Raw genomic sequence first — 18994 nt, forward strand, 5'->3', positions numbered from 1 at the left:
ACTCACACAAACACACACACTCACACTTAAATGGTTAAATGGTTCAATGGTTAATGTTTTGTAATCTCAGACCATAAAGGGCCCATGTTGTTTTGTTTGTATAGATTTCAAATCTCATTAAATCCTTTCAGGAAGGAAATTCTCAGCTTTGTAAAATAACACTCAGTGATGTGTTGTACAAATACTAGATACGAGGTCATCATACTTGGCTGACTGAAAGAGCATTTGCAACTTATGGGTTGAGAACAAAGTGGATAACAAGAATAATTGGTATCTTATGGCTCCACTCGTCTCAAACCGCTAATACTTTATTCATTTATTTGGATAAATCGGAACAAGCATAATGACCCTGAGGGCCATGACCTGTATAGATATGCTTTTCTATAAATACAATCTTTAATCAATAATTAATCATGCATAATTTGTACCACCAACATTTCCAATACTCCCAATGATAAATAATAATACTACTACTACTAATAATAATAATAATAATCAAAACGTACCTCTGAGTACAGCCTGTACATGTTGTTGATGCTGGTTTGCAAATGGTTTTACCCCCACTGCTTCCTGCTCAATGTCGGCCAGTCGTCCTTGGACCAGGGTGGGACCAGGGTGGGACCAGGGTGGGACCGTGGAGCGGTGGTCTGGGCCAGAGATAGACGGACCCCAGCAGGTTGGAGCATTGAAGAAGTTGGCAAGGCTCAGCGTCGCATTGACACAGAGAGAGAGAGAGAGAGAGAGAGAGAGAGAGGGAGGATAGACAGATCCTCTCTCTCTCAGACAGGGAGACAAACAGACAAACAGACAGACAGACAGACAGACAGACAGACAGACAGACAGACAGACAGACAGACAGACAGATGGGGAGACAGACAGTGGGGAGACAGACAGACAGTGAGTGGGGAGACAGACAGACAGAGAGAGAGAGAAAGAGAGTGGGGAGACAGAGAAAGGGGGAAGAGATGGAGACATAGGAAAGAGACCTGAGAAAGAGAGGGACACAAGAGAGAAGGGGACATGGATGAGAGAGAAAGGATAGAGAGAGCAGAGAGCCGAGGGGGGACTTACCTTACCATTTAGGACACCTGCATCATGACCATCCCATAATGTAACTGCCCCTGCATGCCGTCGTGGTGTCCTCGTTTTCAGTTGTTCTTTTTTGTTTTTTTCTAAGGTTAACCTAATTTCTTGTTGCAGGGGTGCAGAGGAGTGTTACAGACATAGACACAACTTACACCAGATCTCCACAAATAGGTTACTGACTGTTAGTTTTAGGTTATCTTGTCCAGATTTGGAGCCAGCGGTCATGAATGAGTCTTATAACTCATGTATATACAGTACTTTGGAAATAATTCCATGACGAATGATAGCTGTTGGGCTAGATTATAGCACTGCATTAAGTTAAGTTAAATAAAAAAAATCTGTGTGTTCCAGTGTTTGGAAATATGAACACTCCTTAAACATTACATTTAAGGCCTGCATTGCATTCTCTCTTTTCAATTGTGCTTGTTCCACGCGGGACCATCCTGACCCAGCACCCAACATTTTCCTTTGCATTTCGTGATCTTCACTTAGAAACGCAGACATGAATATCCGGATGAGGAAGAGGCTGTAGCCTAATCTTGACTGCACAGCTCCAACTAGTGAGCCAGCAAAACTATCCAAATGGTCCATAACCAGATCATGTGTCGCTTCCAGAGTCGCTGCCAGCCTATCAGGTTGTTTTGCTGGTTCAGCAGGTTGCATGGATGCTAATGTTGATACTATGGATGTTCAGCAAGCGTTTTCTGCTTTTATATGCAACCCGATATTAACACCAGGTCTTTCATTCCAGAAGACTTTTGGTTGCCCATCTGTTAAGCATCGATTTCCAGACCCTGCCTCTAACTACCTACCGTTCAAGAGTCGTTACAACCTGTGTCCAAGAACGGCTCCTGGTTAAATTCAGTGCATCATTGTACCATGGCCATGAATTGGCTACAATTGCGTCGTGTTTCCCCTCCCTGTTAAACCAGGCCTGGCGATGAAATTGGTGTGGACCTTCTACTATGGACTGCTCAGTGCCTTTGCGTCGATGTACAACTGGATCCTGGTTCCGCAAGGCCTGGTGGGCATGGGGATCAGACCGGTCCCACAGGCGTAAGTCTGTAACCCCTGGCAACGCGTGCACGACGCACTCACGACATGAGCTGACTATTATATAACTACGCTCCAGGTTTTCAGAGTTTGAGGACTCGGCTCTGCCATGTTGAAGCTACACCTAAATGGACTGATTAAAAAGATTTATGAATAAGATTTAAGGTTATAAATTACTTAAATGTTAACATAACCTCCTCGTCCAGTCTTACGAGTCAGAATCATTCAGTCTTACGAGTAGGAAAACCCACCAATATAGGATTTTACTGGCATTCTGTATTTGTGTATAAAGACAAACAGGCGGCTTGTGTTTAATGAGTTATGGAACCCTACTTTCAGAGTGACCTTGTACTCTGAATCCCACCCCAAGAGGTCGAGAGCCATCTTCACAATACTGAGCACAGTGATCAGTGGTCGTTGGGTTAGTACTTCATGGATTATAATTTGGAAATCTTTTTACGCTACTTAATGTCTTCATTGATTACCTTGAATATTCCAAATCTCCTGGGCCAACGGTGCAATGTTCGAGGTGGTTCTGGCCATGTTGTTCATGGCCACTCTGGGCTGAAGATGGCTACTTGGGCACTGAACCCTCTGTGCTCTACATCGCCTTCTGCTTTGGTAGCACCTCACACATACAAACCAAAGTACACCTTCTTTCAATTGGATTGTTGCATGTGAGCCAAAACCACACAAGAAAAATATGGTGTAGTTTCAGTTGTCCATCAATGGTTGCATGCAGATGAAAAATCTAATTAGGAACACCACATCATTTTAAATTGTACACAGAACCATCTTCCTGATGATTACCTATGGGCTCTGCATGTTGGCTTATTCGTTGTCTTTTAATAGATTGTGATAAGTAAAGTTGATGTGTTTGATATTTTGATTCTATATTCACTTGGATGGATGAATCATTGTCCTGATACAATCAACATCTAAATATTTTACATTTATTTTGTTGACTATGACAGTAGAATAAAGTGCAGTATGTTGTACTTAACATTAAATATTGGTAGAGAGCTGCACTGTCGCTGGGCTGTCACAGATGTGCACCAGCTGTTGAAGAAGCTACCTTCCAACGGGTATTAAAAGTCTGTTTCCACCACCTAGCTCTCCTGAGCTATCAAGACATTAGCAAGGATCCAGTGGGTAGTTTCTGGTTTGTGTTGAAGAAGGGGTACAGAAGCCATATGGATACATAGAAAATATAGATCGATTTTTTTTTTTGAATAAAAAAAGGATATAGGATCACTGAATGCGTTGGCTCATGCAGGTGCTGATCAGCACATCTTCAATTTGCTCAAATCTGGTGCAATGTTTCTCTCCTTGCTCTAAACAAGGTTAATGTTTATTTTGTACATTGTCCCTGTTCAAATCGGGTTACATTACACACCAGGACGGGCGTCGGTGTGTCTACCCGTCGGGACCACCGGCCGGGGTCTGACTCTGCAGGAGTCTCACAATGACCCGCAGTGGACCAACACACTGATGCATAGGCCACACGCTAACGCAACATGACAACCAATGCCACACCACAGCTCTGGCTCCACTGGCCACTGAGAAACCAGGGAGCCCACAGCGTCCTTACATATTTGATTGAATATGGGACAAGATAACATATTTGGTTCAATTATGTTATTCCTCATTAGCCTTCTGTTAAATATCGAATGGTTTCCTGTGAGCCCTGGAGAGATCCCTTTGACACAAACCCGATTGTATATATTTGTTATTATTATCATGAACTAACATATTTAAAACAATCTGAAATAAACAATTTTCATCAATGTTTTGTTGTAATCATTTGTTGTTTTTATAATTATAAATATATTATTGGTGGATTTATCTGCGTTATCTGCATTAACGCTTTCTTAAAGAAATTATTATAGAAAATGGATTGAAAATTGTGATGCTTAATTTTGAAAAAACGACCATAAATTTTGGGTGCATTTGGCGATATTTGTGCGTTTTAAACATGTTTTTATGTGACTTTTCATCCCTCTCTAGCGTTGTTATTATTTATCTGGTATCTAGTCTGTCCACAGTCACCTTGACGACATTGGCCCAATGACAGCCCACGCGCACTTTCGGCCAGCCAATCGCAGGCGTTCCTCAAAGCTGCATGTCATTTATGCGCCGCATGCAACCCGCAATGTTTTGTTTCTCTATTTGAAAGCATCGCTATACAAATGGAGAAATTATCGAAAGCCTACACAAGTATGCGTTGATCAGGACTACCTTGTGAACACCGCGTCTACCGTACTGGAACGAAAAATAAGGGATTTCTCTTCAGGTACTACTTGATGCTTTCCTGGGTTGGGATTTTCTCCCCGGTGACAGAGACAATCTCCGCACATCTTCACTGGCCCTCGCTTCCCTACCATGGCCCTGGTGACGCTGCAGCGCACCCCCGTCTCTAACGCAGCATCCTCGGCTAGCATCAGCACCAGTAACACCGGGGAGGTGAGTGGACCGCACAAGCGCCAAGTCATCTGGGCAAGTCGTGACTCCGTTACTAGCAGAGAATAAACATCCTATTTGGAAATATCATTCTGTCGGCGGGTGTCATAGAGCTATACAATAGAGTTTGAACCAGAGTAGGGGCACACATGTTCAACGAAAAGAAAAAGGGCGAATTGTGCACCGATTTGGCAGCAGGGAAATTATAGTGTGGCTTTTAAACAGAATTATACCAAGAGAGGGACTACCAAAACAAAGTGGCAATTACCTTCTGCGACAGTGGGTGAGTTGCCCTAATTAAAAGACAGCCCAAAAGTAAAAAAAAAAGAATCTCGCCCCCGTTTCCCTCAGTCAATGCAACGTTTACGTCACCGTTGAAATAAGTAGTAAGCTGCAATGTCCTGTGAAGTGCGCCCAGGTGATGTCATGATCTCTGGGCTAGAAGAGCGTTCTGCTGAGTAGCCATCTGCAGGTGACGGGTTCAAGTTTCTGCGTCACGTGGCCCGAATAGCAGATAGGAGCTGGGGCACTGACCATCGATCGCCTCTAGGTGGCGCCCATACATCCACCTTGTGTGCATCACAGCCCTTTCTAATAGCGTTTGCATCCACTTTGCCTTGTCATCAAGCATGTATTTCCAGACCATGTTATCCTCCAAACGACAATGTACAAAGTCAACACATTTGATTTGAGTTGTGATTGGTCTATGTTGGTTTTGTAATGTTAAATTAAAAGGTTTATGGTGAATTGTATTCATATTTGATGCATTTTCCATCTGCCATTAAATCGTATTCAAAAAAGAAAAATAAATTAGACTGTAAACGTATTGGGTTTATTGAGTCTATTTACATGGAGATAACAAGTATGGCATTTGGTAATGCATGCTTATTATGGTAGGATAATATTCAGTTTGAAACATTTTTCTAAACAGCACAGTGGCGAATGTATAAGTAGTTGATAGTCCAATAGTCCAAACCAGATAATTACCTGATTGTATACGTGCTAATTATCCACACTGAATCAAGGTTTATGACGTTTTTCATTAATTGTGCAACAATGTGTCACAGAGCTTTGATCACACTGTATTACTTTGTAATACAATGTTTTTACTCTTTTTTTCAACATTGAACCCTTTTTTAAGCAATATTTAATCACATGAGATTTATAAGTGCACATTACAACTACACCCCACGACGAGTTGTAAGTCCTTCCTACTTACTTCATACTAGGTGTGCTCACCTGCTGGGCTGTTGGCGCCATGTGAACCATCAATGTCAACTAAACATTATTATAAAATGGCTTTGCTCAACCTCATGATTACTCATTAAATATCTCTGGCCTCTTTAGGGTTTTGGGAATGATGACGACCAGACAAATAACCAGAGGTAAGTTTGAATTTAATTGCATTGAATTCGGTGAGATTTTACTTGAAGTTTAGTTATATAAAATCTTGCGAGCCAGAGTTGGAAGCTTTAAACTTTGCCTTACAGTCAAGTGTGGGGGTCCTGATTACAAACTTCTGCATTCAGTTTCCTCCCACCCAGCAAGTGTTCAGAACCAAGATGGATGCTAGGTGAATAAGGCCCATTGTGGAGTAGGAGGTAGCCGGGCGGCTGATTGGCCGAGCACGAGCTGGGAAGGAGAGATAAGCTTCTGTCTGTGGGTAGCAGTCACAGCAGAAGAGCTGAGATCCTTCAGAGCCAATGAGATCTGGACTTCCGATTTGTTTCTACTAGGAAAGGTCACGCCATCATAAGAGAAGATTGCCATAGTTCAGTTCATAAAGTTTTTATGTTATGACCGTTGCTAATGCAAGGTTTGCCACCTTTAACACTGATGGCAGAATGTTTTTCGGAGGAATTTAGAGACGTCGAATAGACGAGAGCCATACTTTAGGACGCAAGAATCAAGTGTCTGTATTTGCATTTACTTGCATGTTAGGCCCAAAGGGTTAGTGTTAAGTAGCTGGTCAAATGAGTGGGTGGACTTTTCACCCTCCCTCTCCTCAAATGTTATCACAAGTTTTGAAAGGTTATATTGAAATTAGTTTGGATTGGGTGTGTTTGTTTTCCAAACAGTACACATATGCACTCTCAAGAAAACAAATTTGAATGAATGGTTCTAGCTATAAAAAAAATCCACAGAATTCCAACAGAATAGTTCGAGGACAGTTTCTCTTGCCAGAGAGAGAGCCGTTGCGGTTCAAGGAGAATGCAATTTTTATTGATGCGCTTTTTTTCTGACCAAGGACCGGTTATGTGTTCCGAGGCTAGTCCAGTCCAAACTACGCTTACGTTGTTTCTGTACCAAAGCCAGGCGCTCTGACAGTGAACCCCACCTGCATGTGTTCCACAGCCTCCTCCAGACCAGCTTTGTCATGGTCAAGGGAGCCGCTCTCTTCCTGCGGCAGGAGGGTTGTGGGAACCGACCTCCGACCCCAACGCACCACTCGTTTACAGGTACGGTCCCCCACAGACCTCCCACGGAAACACTGCAGTATGGATCTGCAAATGATTACAGTGTCGCCCTTTCCAGCCTGGAGAAATGGAAGTGTTGCAGGAAATTCTGGGACTTCTGTAACTTCCTGCTTTACATAATTTCAGGTGACTTAATTCAACACCTGGAAGTCATGATGAAGATGCTTCGGTCTGAAGATAGCGTTAGACTGGTCAGTATGACTCAGACGTGCCCTCAAACCTCAATAAACCATCTCTCTCTCACACCGTGTTATGTTCCTGGTACCCGGGCCCCTGGCAGATGATAACGTTGTGCCATTCAGGCGCTTCTCATCTGCGTCGTGCTCGACCCCCACGGGGGTTCCCCTCCGGGTTAACGTTGCATTTCCGTTGCAGGCCGTTCGCTTGGAGAGCAGCTGGACGGACCGCGTGCGCTACCTGCTGGTGGTCTACACACACGGCTGTCAAGACGCAGAGGAGAACGTGCTGCTGGGCATGGACTTCCTGTCGGATACAGACAGGTAAGGGACCTCCCCCCCGCCCCGGCCGTGCCCATCTTCCGATTGACCCTTTCAGGAGGATTTCCCGATCGATGCATTGTGTTTGTTTGGATTGATCCAAAGGGACATTGTGTGTGTGTCTGCCGTTGTCCCCGACAGTAAGACGTGCTCCGTGGGCCTGGTGCTGCCACTGTGGAGCGACACAGCGGTCCGCCTGGAGGGGGAGGGGTACGTGGCGCCCTGCTGACGGGAGAGACCCGTCACCGCGGCAACGCATTTACTTTTTAAAGAAAACAAATGAGAGCCGACGAGTCGACCAATTACCTTTTACTTAGAAAAAAAGGCTACCTTTTTTTTATTTTCATAATTAAAAGTTTTGTATAACAAAATACATTTTGGGCGAGGATGCTCTAATATTTCTTTATCGCATGCCATGAAATAAGGATTAGGACTGGGCTGTTTAGAGTTTTCAGTTTGCCTTCAGTTTGAAAGCAGCTGAGTAAATTGTGTGTGTGTGTGTGTGTGTGTGTGTGTGTGTGTGTGTGTGTGTGTGTGTGTCAGTTTAGTTATTGCTGAGCTGGTGGAAAGTGTGTGTGTGTGTGGGCTGGAGGAATGTTCTAGTCTCTGGTGTTATGAATGGGAGCCCAGGCTGGTGAACTAGCCCCTGGGCTTTGTGCTGTTCACACACTCTGACTCAGCTTTATTTCTATTTCATTTTGACTTTAAGTTTTTAAGTTTTTAAAGAGATTAGTTTAGTTAAAGATTCAAAAAGGTCATAAAAACTCCACCGAATGTCATAGAGATGAACTGCCATCCACAGAATAGAAATTCACACTAAAGGTTTTTCTAAACACACCATACGGTTGCGCTGTTTTCTTTTTTGTAAAGCCTCAACTTTTTATTTTATTTCAGATATCGCAAATATTTTCTCGCACCTAGTTCGGTAATCTGTCACTTTTCGTTTACGATAGTAACCTTGCACCTCGCCCAATGGAGAGACAGACAGCCCCTAACCTCTGCCCCTGTCTCTTCTCCCCCCCAGAGGATTCAGTGTAAACACCGCAGGGGGGCGGTCGCACCTGTTCAAGCCTGTGTCTGTCCAAGCCATGTGGTGAGTTGTGGAGGTCTCTGTCTCTCGTGGAAGTCCCTCTCTTGTGGTTGACTTGGATACCCGTGTCTCTCATGGTGTTGAACCTGACTGGTGTGGTGTACACCGACAGAACATGAATGAAATGTTCTGCTTGTCGGTCCTTGTTGTATCCTTCTATACTGTTCTCTACCAATTTCCACATGGTTCTCACAACCATGCACTTAACAAATTGCGGTTGGATGGCTTTTGAAGTGGATTCATATCTAAGTTGGTTTCCGAAGTAAATGTTCCTCAGTGTTTGTAGTTTACAGTCCACTTTGTGGGATGTTGGAAACACGGTAACCATTTTCTTGATTTAGACATCAGGTGGTAAAGGAATCCTGATAATTTGGCAATGTGTTGAACCTGGTGAATGCTTACACTTTAAACCAATGGTTGAAATCAACATCCTATTGCTGTGTGGCTTGTCCGTCTAGTTTCTCTGCCTAAAATGGCTGTCCCTCTTTGTGTACACCTCCTTCTGGTGTTTTCTACGGTGTTTTCCAGCTCTACCCACACTGGGAAGAGGTGTAGAAGAGGGGCGGACATTTTTATGTAATGTTTGTCGAACTAAACTTGGGACAAGCCATGACACAAAGGTGAGAGTTTACAGTTCATTTAAAATCTTTTCCAACAATTTATTACCATCTGGTAGTCAGACAGAAAAGTGTCTGAATAGTCCAGGAAGTGTAATTGCAATATCAGGAAACCAATCAGTTTCAAAAAGTCATATTTCAAAACAGGTTGTGCCAGGGATCTGAAAATCGGACTGGTGCTTTAATAATAATCAAGTAAATAAGTAATTGTACCTAAAGTAAAGACGTGGCTGGCATCCCTCACAGCAACACAGCTCCTCACAAACAGATATGAACATATTGGTACTGTTCAGAAATGAACAGTAAGAAACGCTGCTCCTTTCGTACTGCTGTCGATCGGAACCTTTTTGCGATGTTGTCTACGTCCACGTGCACGTATGGAAACAATCCCTTTGTTAAACCACCATGAAGCTCTGAATATCACCCATCCAATCCCCCCATGGGTACCTTGTGTCTCTCTGCTCTGCGTCCCCCAGGTCCGCCCTGCAGGTCCTCCACAAGGCCCAGGAGGCGGCCAGCCGCTACCACCACTACCCGGGCAGCGGGGCCCTCGCCTGGACCGCCTTCTACGACAGCCGCGTGTCCTCGGAGCAGAGCTGCGTCAACGAGTGGAACGCCACGACGGGTCTGGAGTCCATACGGCCGGACTCACCCGCCATGGCGGTGGACCAGTAAGACACACACACACACACCATACCATACGCTCACACACACACATGCCATGCACGCACGCACGCACACACACACACACACACACACACACACACCATACCATACACTCACACACACACGTGCCATACATGCACGCACGCACGCACACACACACACACACACACACACACACACACACACACACACACACACACACACACACACACACACATACCATACGATCACATTTTGTTTCACAAACATTTGACTGTTATTACATTTTCAATGAGCGGATCACGGATCACATCTAGCAGTTCATAAGATAATAGTAGGCCAATAGCATTTAAACCTTCATTCCAGAATTATTGCATGGACTCATTGGACTAATTGGCAGATGGAGTAGAACCTAGACAAACACAGTAGACCAACTGTCTTCACGAGCAAGCTGTGAGTGTACTGAATAACACCTATGACGTTATGAGTGCTGTTGATGGATGATGACCAGTGTTACTGCTGGGGATGTCAAGTCAAAGGAGCTGTATCGTAGCATTGAGTGTTGGTGTTCAAATGGGACTGGATTGAAGATGGAATGCTTTGATAACTATTATATGATTCACTTTGGGTTATTTTTGTCCACACTATCACACAATCCTTGATTGTGTGTTGCACTGTGATGCTCACCACAGGCCCACCGAAAGGGAGAGGGCGGAGTGTTTGATCAAAGCTAAGCTACGTAGCATCATGATGGACCAAGACCTGGAGAATGTTACATCTAAAGAGGTACGTAGCAACAAAATACTCGTTGTTGAACGGATGTAGTGTCATTGCGATGCTTCGACTGCCACACGCGCCAGGACATAACATAGTCTTAGTCTTTTAGTGTTGTGTTGTGGTAATTGATGGGGTCGTACCATGTATCCACCCACAGGGATCCAAGCTGACTTTGCACTGTGAGCACTGTGCTCCTGAGTCTGTAGTTAATGAACACAAAGACATTTGAGGGTCACACAACGACCTGCATCTTCCATGATCCACTTGTTTCCTACCACTGAAAATCAGTTCCCTCAAACTGTATAACAAAAACCCACATCATAAAATAATAGGGTTAATGAATAAATATTGAATTTAATTATAAAATTGCTTTCACTCAATCAAAAAATCCTTTCAATTTGCAGTAATAGTTAAAAATGCAACTACTGTACTGTCTAACTGTTTGGTATACATATGAGTGAGAAACTATATAATGCTAAAAACGATGATGATGCGATTCAGATCCGCAGCCTGCTGGAGCAGCACATGAGCTTCAGCCTGAAGGAGTTCAAGGAGTTCATGGATAAGGAGATGTTGCTGGTCTTGGGCCAACTGGACAAACCCACGCTCATCTTTGACCACCTCTACTTGGTGAGAACCCTACTGGCTGCAGCATCCAAACGTAAATGCCATAGTAATGCTAGTTTGTCGAGGTGCTGCTGTTAGCACTATGATAAGTTTGACCAGCGCAATGCATCTGTTACTATGAAAGGTTTTCAACGTAACCATACTGGGCGGCTTCTTTCCGTTCATACAGGGATCAGAGTGGAACGCCTCCAACCTAGAAGAACTTCAAGATTGTGGGTAAGCAAGTGGTTTCACAATCAGGGATCTATCTTTACACCTGTAAGGGCATAGTGCTTGACGATCGCTTTAGCGTTAATAGTTTGATTTAGATGACGGTTCAATTCACCAAAGTAGTTTATGAAAGCAAAGCCAACTCACAGGAGTGTAAAGATTGATTAGAAAAATGGCATTGACTTAGTGTGTGCCTGCCTGTGTGTGTCTGTTTCCCAAGGGTTGGGTACATCTTAAACGTTGCTCGGGAGATTGACAACTTCTTCCCGGGGACGCTGTGCTACCACAACGTGCTGGTCTACGACGAGGAGTCCACAGACCTGCTGGCGCACTGGAATGACACCTACAGCTTCATCGCCAAGGCCAGGTGAGAGCTGACATAATGATCCCCAGGGGTTGGACATGGGTCTCCGGCACTCATTGCTGATTACAATTATTCATCTTTAGTATATAAAAAAACCTGAATAATAATTATATTGTTAGTTTGTCAATTAAGAAATGTATTAAGAAATGAAAATAATGGTAACATCGAACCAAATCGATGTATTCACTTCGATATTGTTTTCAGACATCTGTTTATCCCGAGTGTGTGCTTTTGTTTTCATGGCCGACTCCATTCATTCATCTGTAGCTTGCCCAACGTACAGTGTGTGCCCGATTCCTAGAACATGACACAACGACAAAGCTAAAAATAAGTTACCCACTACCAACGCGTGGTTCCTCCATTCACCAGGACCGGCTGGATGTTGTAACACCGGGATCTACCTGGCAACGTAACACAAAAGTACTCACAGGATCTCCCGCATCTCTTCCTTCCTTGCAGGAAGAACCATTCCAAGTGCCTGGTGCACTGCAAAATGGGCGTGAGCCGCTCAGTGGCCACAGTGGTGGCCTACGCCATGAAGGAGTACGGCTGGGCCCTGGACGAGGCCTTCAACTATGTCAAGCAGAAGCGCGCCGCCGCCCAGCCCAACGCCGCCTTCATGAGGCAGCTGGCGGAGTACGAGGGGATCCTGAACCCCAGGTGATCACATGACCCCCCCGCGGTGGGGACAGGGACCTGACGTCACTGCATTTCCCACTGCCTTTTCCCAAATGACTCTAAAGGTGACATATTGTACCACAGCTGTGAGTGTGATTAGCCGTTACAAGCCGTTTGGAACATCTGCCTCTCATCACAGGTGGGCGTGTCCACCTAGATGTGTGCTGGATAGATCAGCCTACCAGTCTACCCAGTGGACTGTAGCAAACGTTGCTCATCTATCCCTCATACATGGAGGTGGACACGCCCACTTGTGATGTCAGAAGAGGCGGATTTTCAAAACGGCTTGTAACGTCTAACCACACTCACACCTGGTGGTTAAATATGTGACCTTTAAGTGTTTTCCGGTTGATATGGATGTGTTATTGTTTAATTGCAGGGGTATTTTAAATGACAACATTTTAACTCTGATTTTTGATATCTTGTCACTGGTCATTTTCAAGAATGATTCCATACACAAAGTTCCTGGAAAAAGCTAGTGTTTTATCTTTAATGGTCCCAACTCAGATCTTTCACGTGGACCTTTGTCTAGATTTACCTCAACATGGATCTAAACGCAGAGATGTTAAATGAACTTGAGGCAGTCATGAGGTTCACCCGTCAAGAAAGCTCCTTTCATTTTTCGAACAACACACACCAACGCGTAATCATAAAGGTTCCAGTGTAAGCGTACCCTCATCGACAACTGGTTTGACTAGACCAGGTTCAACCCCTTCAGCCTGACGTTTGGGTCACCAAAACAGCAACACCTCACATCCCAAGCTTACAAAGGAATCAGCTAACCCTTCTCCTCCCGCCTGAAGCAAGCAGCGGCGCAACAAGGGCTGGCGGTCGGAGGCGGACCCCGAGACCTCCGACGACGGGCAGGCGTCGGGCGGCGACGCCCTGGAGGTCTCTGGGGAGGAGACCCCGGTGCTCACCAGCTCCTCCCAGGAGGAGGAGGAGGCGTGGGGCTGCTCCAGTGGCATGAGCCTGGAGGTGGAGCCCCTGGACCCCCTCAACTACAACTACTACTTCCGGCGGCTGTCGGACTCGGCGCTGGAGAGTGGCCCCTCCACGCCGGTGCGGGGCCCCCCCCTGCTGGGCATGGAGCGCGTCTTCATCGAGATCGAGGACGTGGAGCGCGACGCCCTGCTGGAGGACGAGGGCTTCCCCGTGGCCCACCTGGCGCCGGCCGGCGAGGGCACGGCGGCGCAGACCTCCTGCGGCCGCCTGGACCCCATGGAGGACGTGAGGCTGCGGCTGGAGTTCAGCACCCTGGAGGAGGAGGACGAGGAGGAGGCGCAGAAGGAGGAGGAGGAGGAGATGGCCGCCCTGGCCCGGGGGTCTGGGGCAGCGGCGGGGGGGGGCGAGTCGGAGGGCCGGTTGGGCCTGGCCAACCTCAACACCAATAACAGCAACCGTCTGGCCGGCAAGCGCAGCTGCCCCGCCGCCTTCGACGTGAGTACAGCCCTGCTGACTATTTTATTTTATCCTATTCTGTCTTTTATTCAAACGCATCATGGGAGAGCTGTTGTTGTAACGAGCCGAAATAGAAACTGGTTAGAGTACTACAAGCGACAGCCTGATCAACACGCACACAAACTCCACGCTATTCACCCTGTGGCTGACTGCGTGTTCTCCCCCCCCCCCCCCCCCCCCCCTACCCTGGGGGCTGCAGGACAGCCTGGGCTCCCAGAACCCCTTCAAGGTGAAGCCGTCCTACCAGTCGTGCGCCGAGTGCCTGCGCCTCCCCCAGGGCTGGCTGTGCGACCGGCCTGGGGCGGGGCGCACCCACCGCCTCTACACCTCCCGCCACGGCGCCGTGCCCTCCATCACGCTGGACCCCCCCGGGACCACCACCACCACCACCACCACCACCACCACCACCACCTCCTCCTCCGCCGCGGCCGCCGCCGCGCCCATCTCCGTCAGCTGCACCCTGCCGTGCGGCCATCGCTGCAGATGCACCACGTGCGTCCAGGGCGTCTGCGTTTCCCCGGCAACGGCAGCAGCAGCAGCATCAGCGTCAGCCGCAGGCGCGTCGTCCCGGCCGGAGGTCCCTGACGGAGCGCAGGAGATCCAGTACGAGGGGGAGGAGGGAGGTCCAGGCCGCACGGAGCTGGCTGGCGACCGGCTTGTGTGTGTGGGGTCAGCGGCGCACTCCGCCCTCCAGGACGGCTCCCTGTCTTGTTCCCTCGTCAAGTAGAGCCAACTGGGTGTGAGCGTGTGAGTGTGCATGTTGCCACCTTGAAGAGACACTTTTTGTCAAAACTTTGATAGCGAATGAGAGCGTTTCCTTGGCCGCCCGACGACGACAAAGAGGCTGAACGTTTCTGGCTGTATACCGGATACGTGTACTGTGTACAAAACGTTGAAAAAAGAAGTAGTCTCTCGAAAGTGGCGTTGAACTGCGAGCCCATCCCAGCATCCCCAGTGATCTGTGATCATCTAGTCATTCCCGGACGCCCTCATCCTTCTCCATGAGATGTCAACCATTCGACAAAGGTCCTCTTGTGTCTAAGCTTTCTGTGTGGCTCTTAGGCGGCTCCTTCCATCAATGTATCAACTGTGATCGCGTTGTACGTCAACAACCCGATAAACTAATTAAATCCAAATTGGCGTGTTCTGTAGGCTATCGAACACACTGTCGTGCGGGCCCAGCCCGGGGGAAAACAGGGGATGTAATCCTTCATGTGGTATTGTCGACCGATTGCAACCAGCAGTGCATTGTGGGACATGTGGGAGTGGTTGGCTCGTTCAGCTGAGCGCCCTACACACACTGAGGCGATTGAAGAGTGGCAAACTCGCCAATTTAACTTTGCGTTTGGAGTATATTGGGACTCTTGAATACCGCGAGTCGTGTTACCTTTCCTAAGTAGGATATACTTATAGGGGAAAGCTGCTTGAGAAAGTTGGCTTCACTTCACGTTGAAGTGGATTTTTTTTCCTAATTGAAATATTGACTATTGTCATGTCGCCATATCCCAGATGTTAATTAAGTAGTGAGCACGCCATGATGATCCTCATCATGTTTCTTTTGTATACCTTGATAATTCACTTATATCCTTGCATCATATGCATGCTGTGGTCTTTGGAGAGGATGATGAAGGTGATGAATAAATACGATTATTTAAGTATTTCACAGGAACTTCCTTTTTTATGCTCTTTGTTGAAGGGAATGTAAATTTCAACTTAATCATTTTCGAATATTGTCAAATTTGATTTATCAATACTCGCATAATGTACTTCAAATGTACATTATTAGACAAGGGGTTTAAGAAGAATGTCTCTTTTTATTTTTTCTAGAAACTATATACCATGTTTGTTTTGAGATATAGTCAAACACTTCATAATAAAACATGTAATAGGCAACTTATTAACCACAAGCAGGAGTGTTGAAACAAGTGTTGAAACAAGATGGCCGAAGGAAATCAATATCAAAACACATTTTTTAAATAAGCAGTTCAAATCAAAACAGAAGATGTAACGCCTGAGCTCTCTGGGATCCATGAGATAGGGGTTATCCATGCACAGTAAGAAGGTTTACTGAAAGCACACTTTCTAAGTATAAGTTATGGCGTTATACTTATCATTTGCGTTTAATACCCCCTGCTACTGCTACAATTTATTGTTGTGACTTGAATGAGATAAGTTGAATAAGTCACCTACTTGGGGCTCAGGTTTGATACTTTTGACCCTATCCTCTGATCACCCACGTAATTATGCGGAGCTGTAAGCTATCGGCCTACTCTGCTGCCACTTCATCTAATTCATATTTATGAATGGGTTATCAAAACCTCTCTCCTGAGTGAAGGGTTGTTCACGGATTGCTGCTGTTTTGTGTGTTTCGTTAATGAGATGTTTTTTGTGTTGGGTTAGTATTTAAGTGCCTTAACCTTGACCTTAATGCTATTACGTTGGACCACAGGCTTCCTAGAGTGGTTGTGAATGCTGTGACTGTGCTTCTCTTGCCCTCTCAACCCCACAAAATCACCCCGCTACGTTCTCACAGTGTTCGTCTCGACTGCTGTATGCAAACACAACCCTGGATCATACAACCTTACGCACATGTATTTGGAACACTTGCAATTTATGAATAGCCTCTATCAGTATTGTATCTGTTTGATATTGTAAAAATTGTAAAAATTGTGATGCATTGTTCTGGCCCGAACATTACATTGGTTTGTAATTACAACGATTACGTTGATGGCACATGGCCTCAGAAGTCAGAAAGATCAGTTGAAAAGCTATGGTCTTAAGCAAGTTTTTAATTAATTGTATTAATTAGATCTGTGTTCATCATGTGGTGCAGATCTTGAACGGGGAGATAGGTATTTTGGGCCTCATTCAGAATGTCCCCAATTATATTCCTTCATAGGCCTTTACTAGGACGAAATGCGTTTACTGACAATCCTATTAAAAGCCAGAGGTCAAAGCTACTTTGTGGGACATATGAGGAGGGAAGATATTGACTCTGAAAACGGTCTTCTTTCCACAGATGCTTTGGTTTGATTTATTTAGAGTGGATTGTGTCAGGCGTTAAAGAAAGGGTTTTTATTCAGTTTGTTTATATGTGCACTGTGCTGTTCCTTGTTCAAGTCTGTGTTTTGTTTCTTTTAAAACACAGTTAATGCAAATGTTAATAAAAATGACTGAAGGAGAACAAATTGAGACATCAGTAATTTAATCATTTGCACAACATTGGTTACTATTTGACCTTTGAACTGGACGAGTGAAGGACAAAGTTTAACATTTTAATAAATTTTACCTTTTGCTATGAAGTGTCGACATAAACTGTTTTAAAGTAAAGATAACAACACGTGAAATCTAAAGTATATAAGTCCTATGAAACGGATAAAGACTTGTTTAAAGGTATTCAAACACACTCACTCACAAGCACACTCTCTCACAGACACACTCACTCACAAACACAATTACTCACAAACACACTCACTCACAAACACAAGTACTCACAAACACAATCACTCACAAACACACTTAGTCACAAACCCAATATCTCACAAACACACTCACTCACTCACTCAGGACCTGACTGTGTCTGTTTCTGAGTGTTGTCTGCTGGATTACATGAGGCTTCTTTTATTGAGTTAGTCAAATGAAGTAGTGCTGACATCACGGGGCAGCTTTAAACATGGCAACGCAGGAAAGCAGGAGTTGAAGACCATAGCAGGGCCAGAGGAACAGCACAGCCACACCTTCCACACAGGTAAGCAGTTTTAAATCAATACAAACAGTGATTAAATGTACCATTAACATGAATATAGGATTCAAAACATTCTGCCACATTGGAAGATGTAAGGATATCATGCCAAATGTATTGAGGGATTTTAAATGGTTATGGTTATGGTTGGTTAAATTGCAAACATGATGGAAGGTTAAGAAGATGTATTTGACTTCTTTGTAGAATACAAGTGAAGTCATATGCTTGAGTTTTATGTGATGCAATTTTTTGCAAGAGCATTACAATTAGTGGCTTAGAAAATCATTTTTAAACTCAATTAGACTCTAATGAGCTTCCATGTAGCATTCTTATGGAGGGTTTAACTCTGTTGATAACGAGGTGCGTTGCATCTTTCTGAATTAGTTTTCTATTGTCACTTTATGTTTTAAAGGGTCAGTTTTGATCTTCAGGGAGACGATATCCAACTCTTATTCTGTCTTCTACTTAATGCAAAATAGAATATAATGCAAAATACTGTGACACAATATATTTCACATTTTAGATTTTAGGAATATATGTTGCAGTGTGGTCCAACTCTTACTCTTATTTTATGTTTTCAAACTCAATTGCCTCCCGGCACACTGATTTGCATCGATATCTCAGGGCACACAATCTTGTGTAACAATTTTAATGCCCAGCTGAACCCAGCATCTGCATATCTCCTCTTCAGCCTCTGTCATTTGCCTGTGAGCTGTACTCAGACCTAACAAGTCCCCCTCCAAAGTGTCGGTGTTGTTGTTTTTAGCCTCTGAAGAAAGATAACCTTGGCGTGGCTAATAGTTCATGTAGTCAAGTCACAAGTCTCCTATAAATGTGCACATAATGGTTGAGGGAGTGTAGAGGGGAGGGTTAAAAGAGAGAGAGAGAGAGAGAGAGAGAGAGAGAGAGAGAGAGAGAGAGAGAAACAAAATGACCAGAAATGCCATTGCCTCCCAAATGCACAGCTGTGCCCATTGTAAGAGCCTGAAGAGATCCATCCGAAAATAACAGTTAGATAGGGTGAGGCGTGAGTCCGGCCTGCATGGCTCGCGGCATACTGTAATGATGTCATCGAGATACCAGATGCAAACACTTGATCTATTTTTAGTCGGGGGGTGTTCACCATTTACGACCCTGGCTGTCCAATTGAAATAAAGAAAGTTGAATCAATAAAAATAGAAGTAGGTTAGCATATGACCTTCTGACCTGC

At 45.1% G+C, this 18994-nt stretch overlaps 1 protein-coding gene across 1 annotated transcript; it reads left to right on the top strand.

The window, feature by feature from the left end:
• Positions 1 to 2026: 2026 nt before the first annotated feature.
• On the top strand, positions 2027 to 14769 carry LOC307075192 (protein phosphatase Slingshot homolog 1-like; the record flags this gene model as incomplete). The annotated part of the gene is made up of 17 exons (XM_079735698.1): positions 2027 to 2142; positions 2479 to 2560; positions 4480 to 4602; positions 5947 to 5984; positions 6955 to 7058; positions 7203 to 7267; positions 7452 to 7576; positions 7715 to 7783; positions 8598 to 8666; positions 9757 to 9951; positions 10618 to 10711; positions 11204 to 11332; positions 11499 to 11545; positions 11760 to 11906; positions 12363 to 12563; positions 13385 to 14021; positions 14242 to 14769. The coding sequence occupies 17 exons, from the start codon at positions 2027 to 2029 to the stop codon at positions 14767 to 14769; spliced, it is 2769 nt and encodes a 922-aa protein (XP_079591824.1).
• Between the last annotated feature and the right edge of the window lie 4225 nt (positions 14770 to 18994).

Source organism: Pollachius pollachius, assembly GCF_949987615.1.
Source record: "Pollachius pollachius genome assembly, chromosome: 4".
NCBI lineage: Eukaryota > Metazoa > Chordata > Actinopteri > Gadiformes > Gadidae > Pollachius > Pollachius pollachius.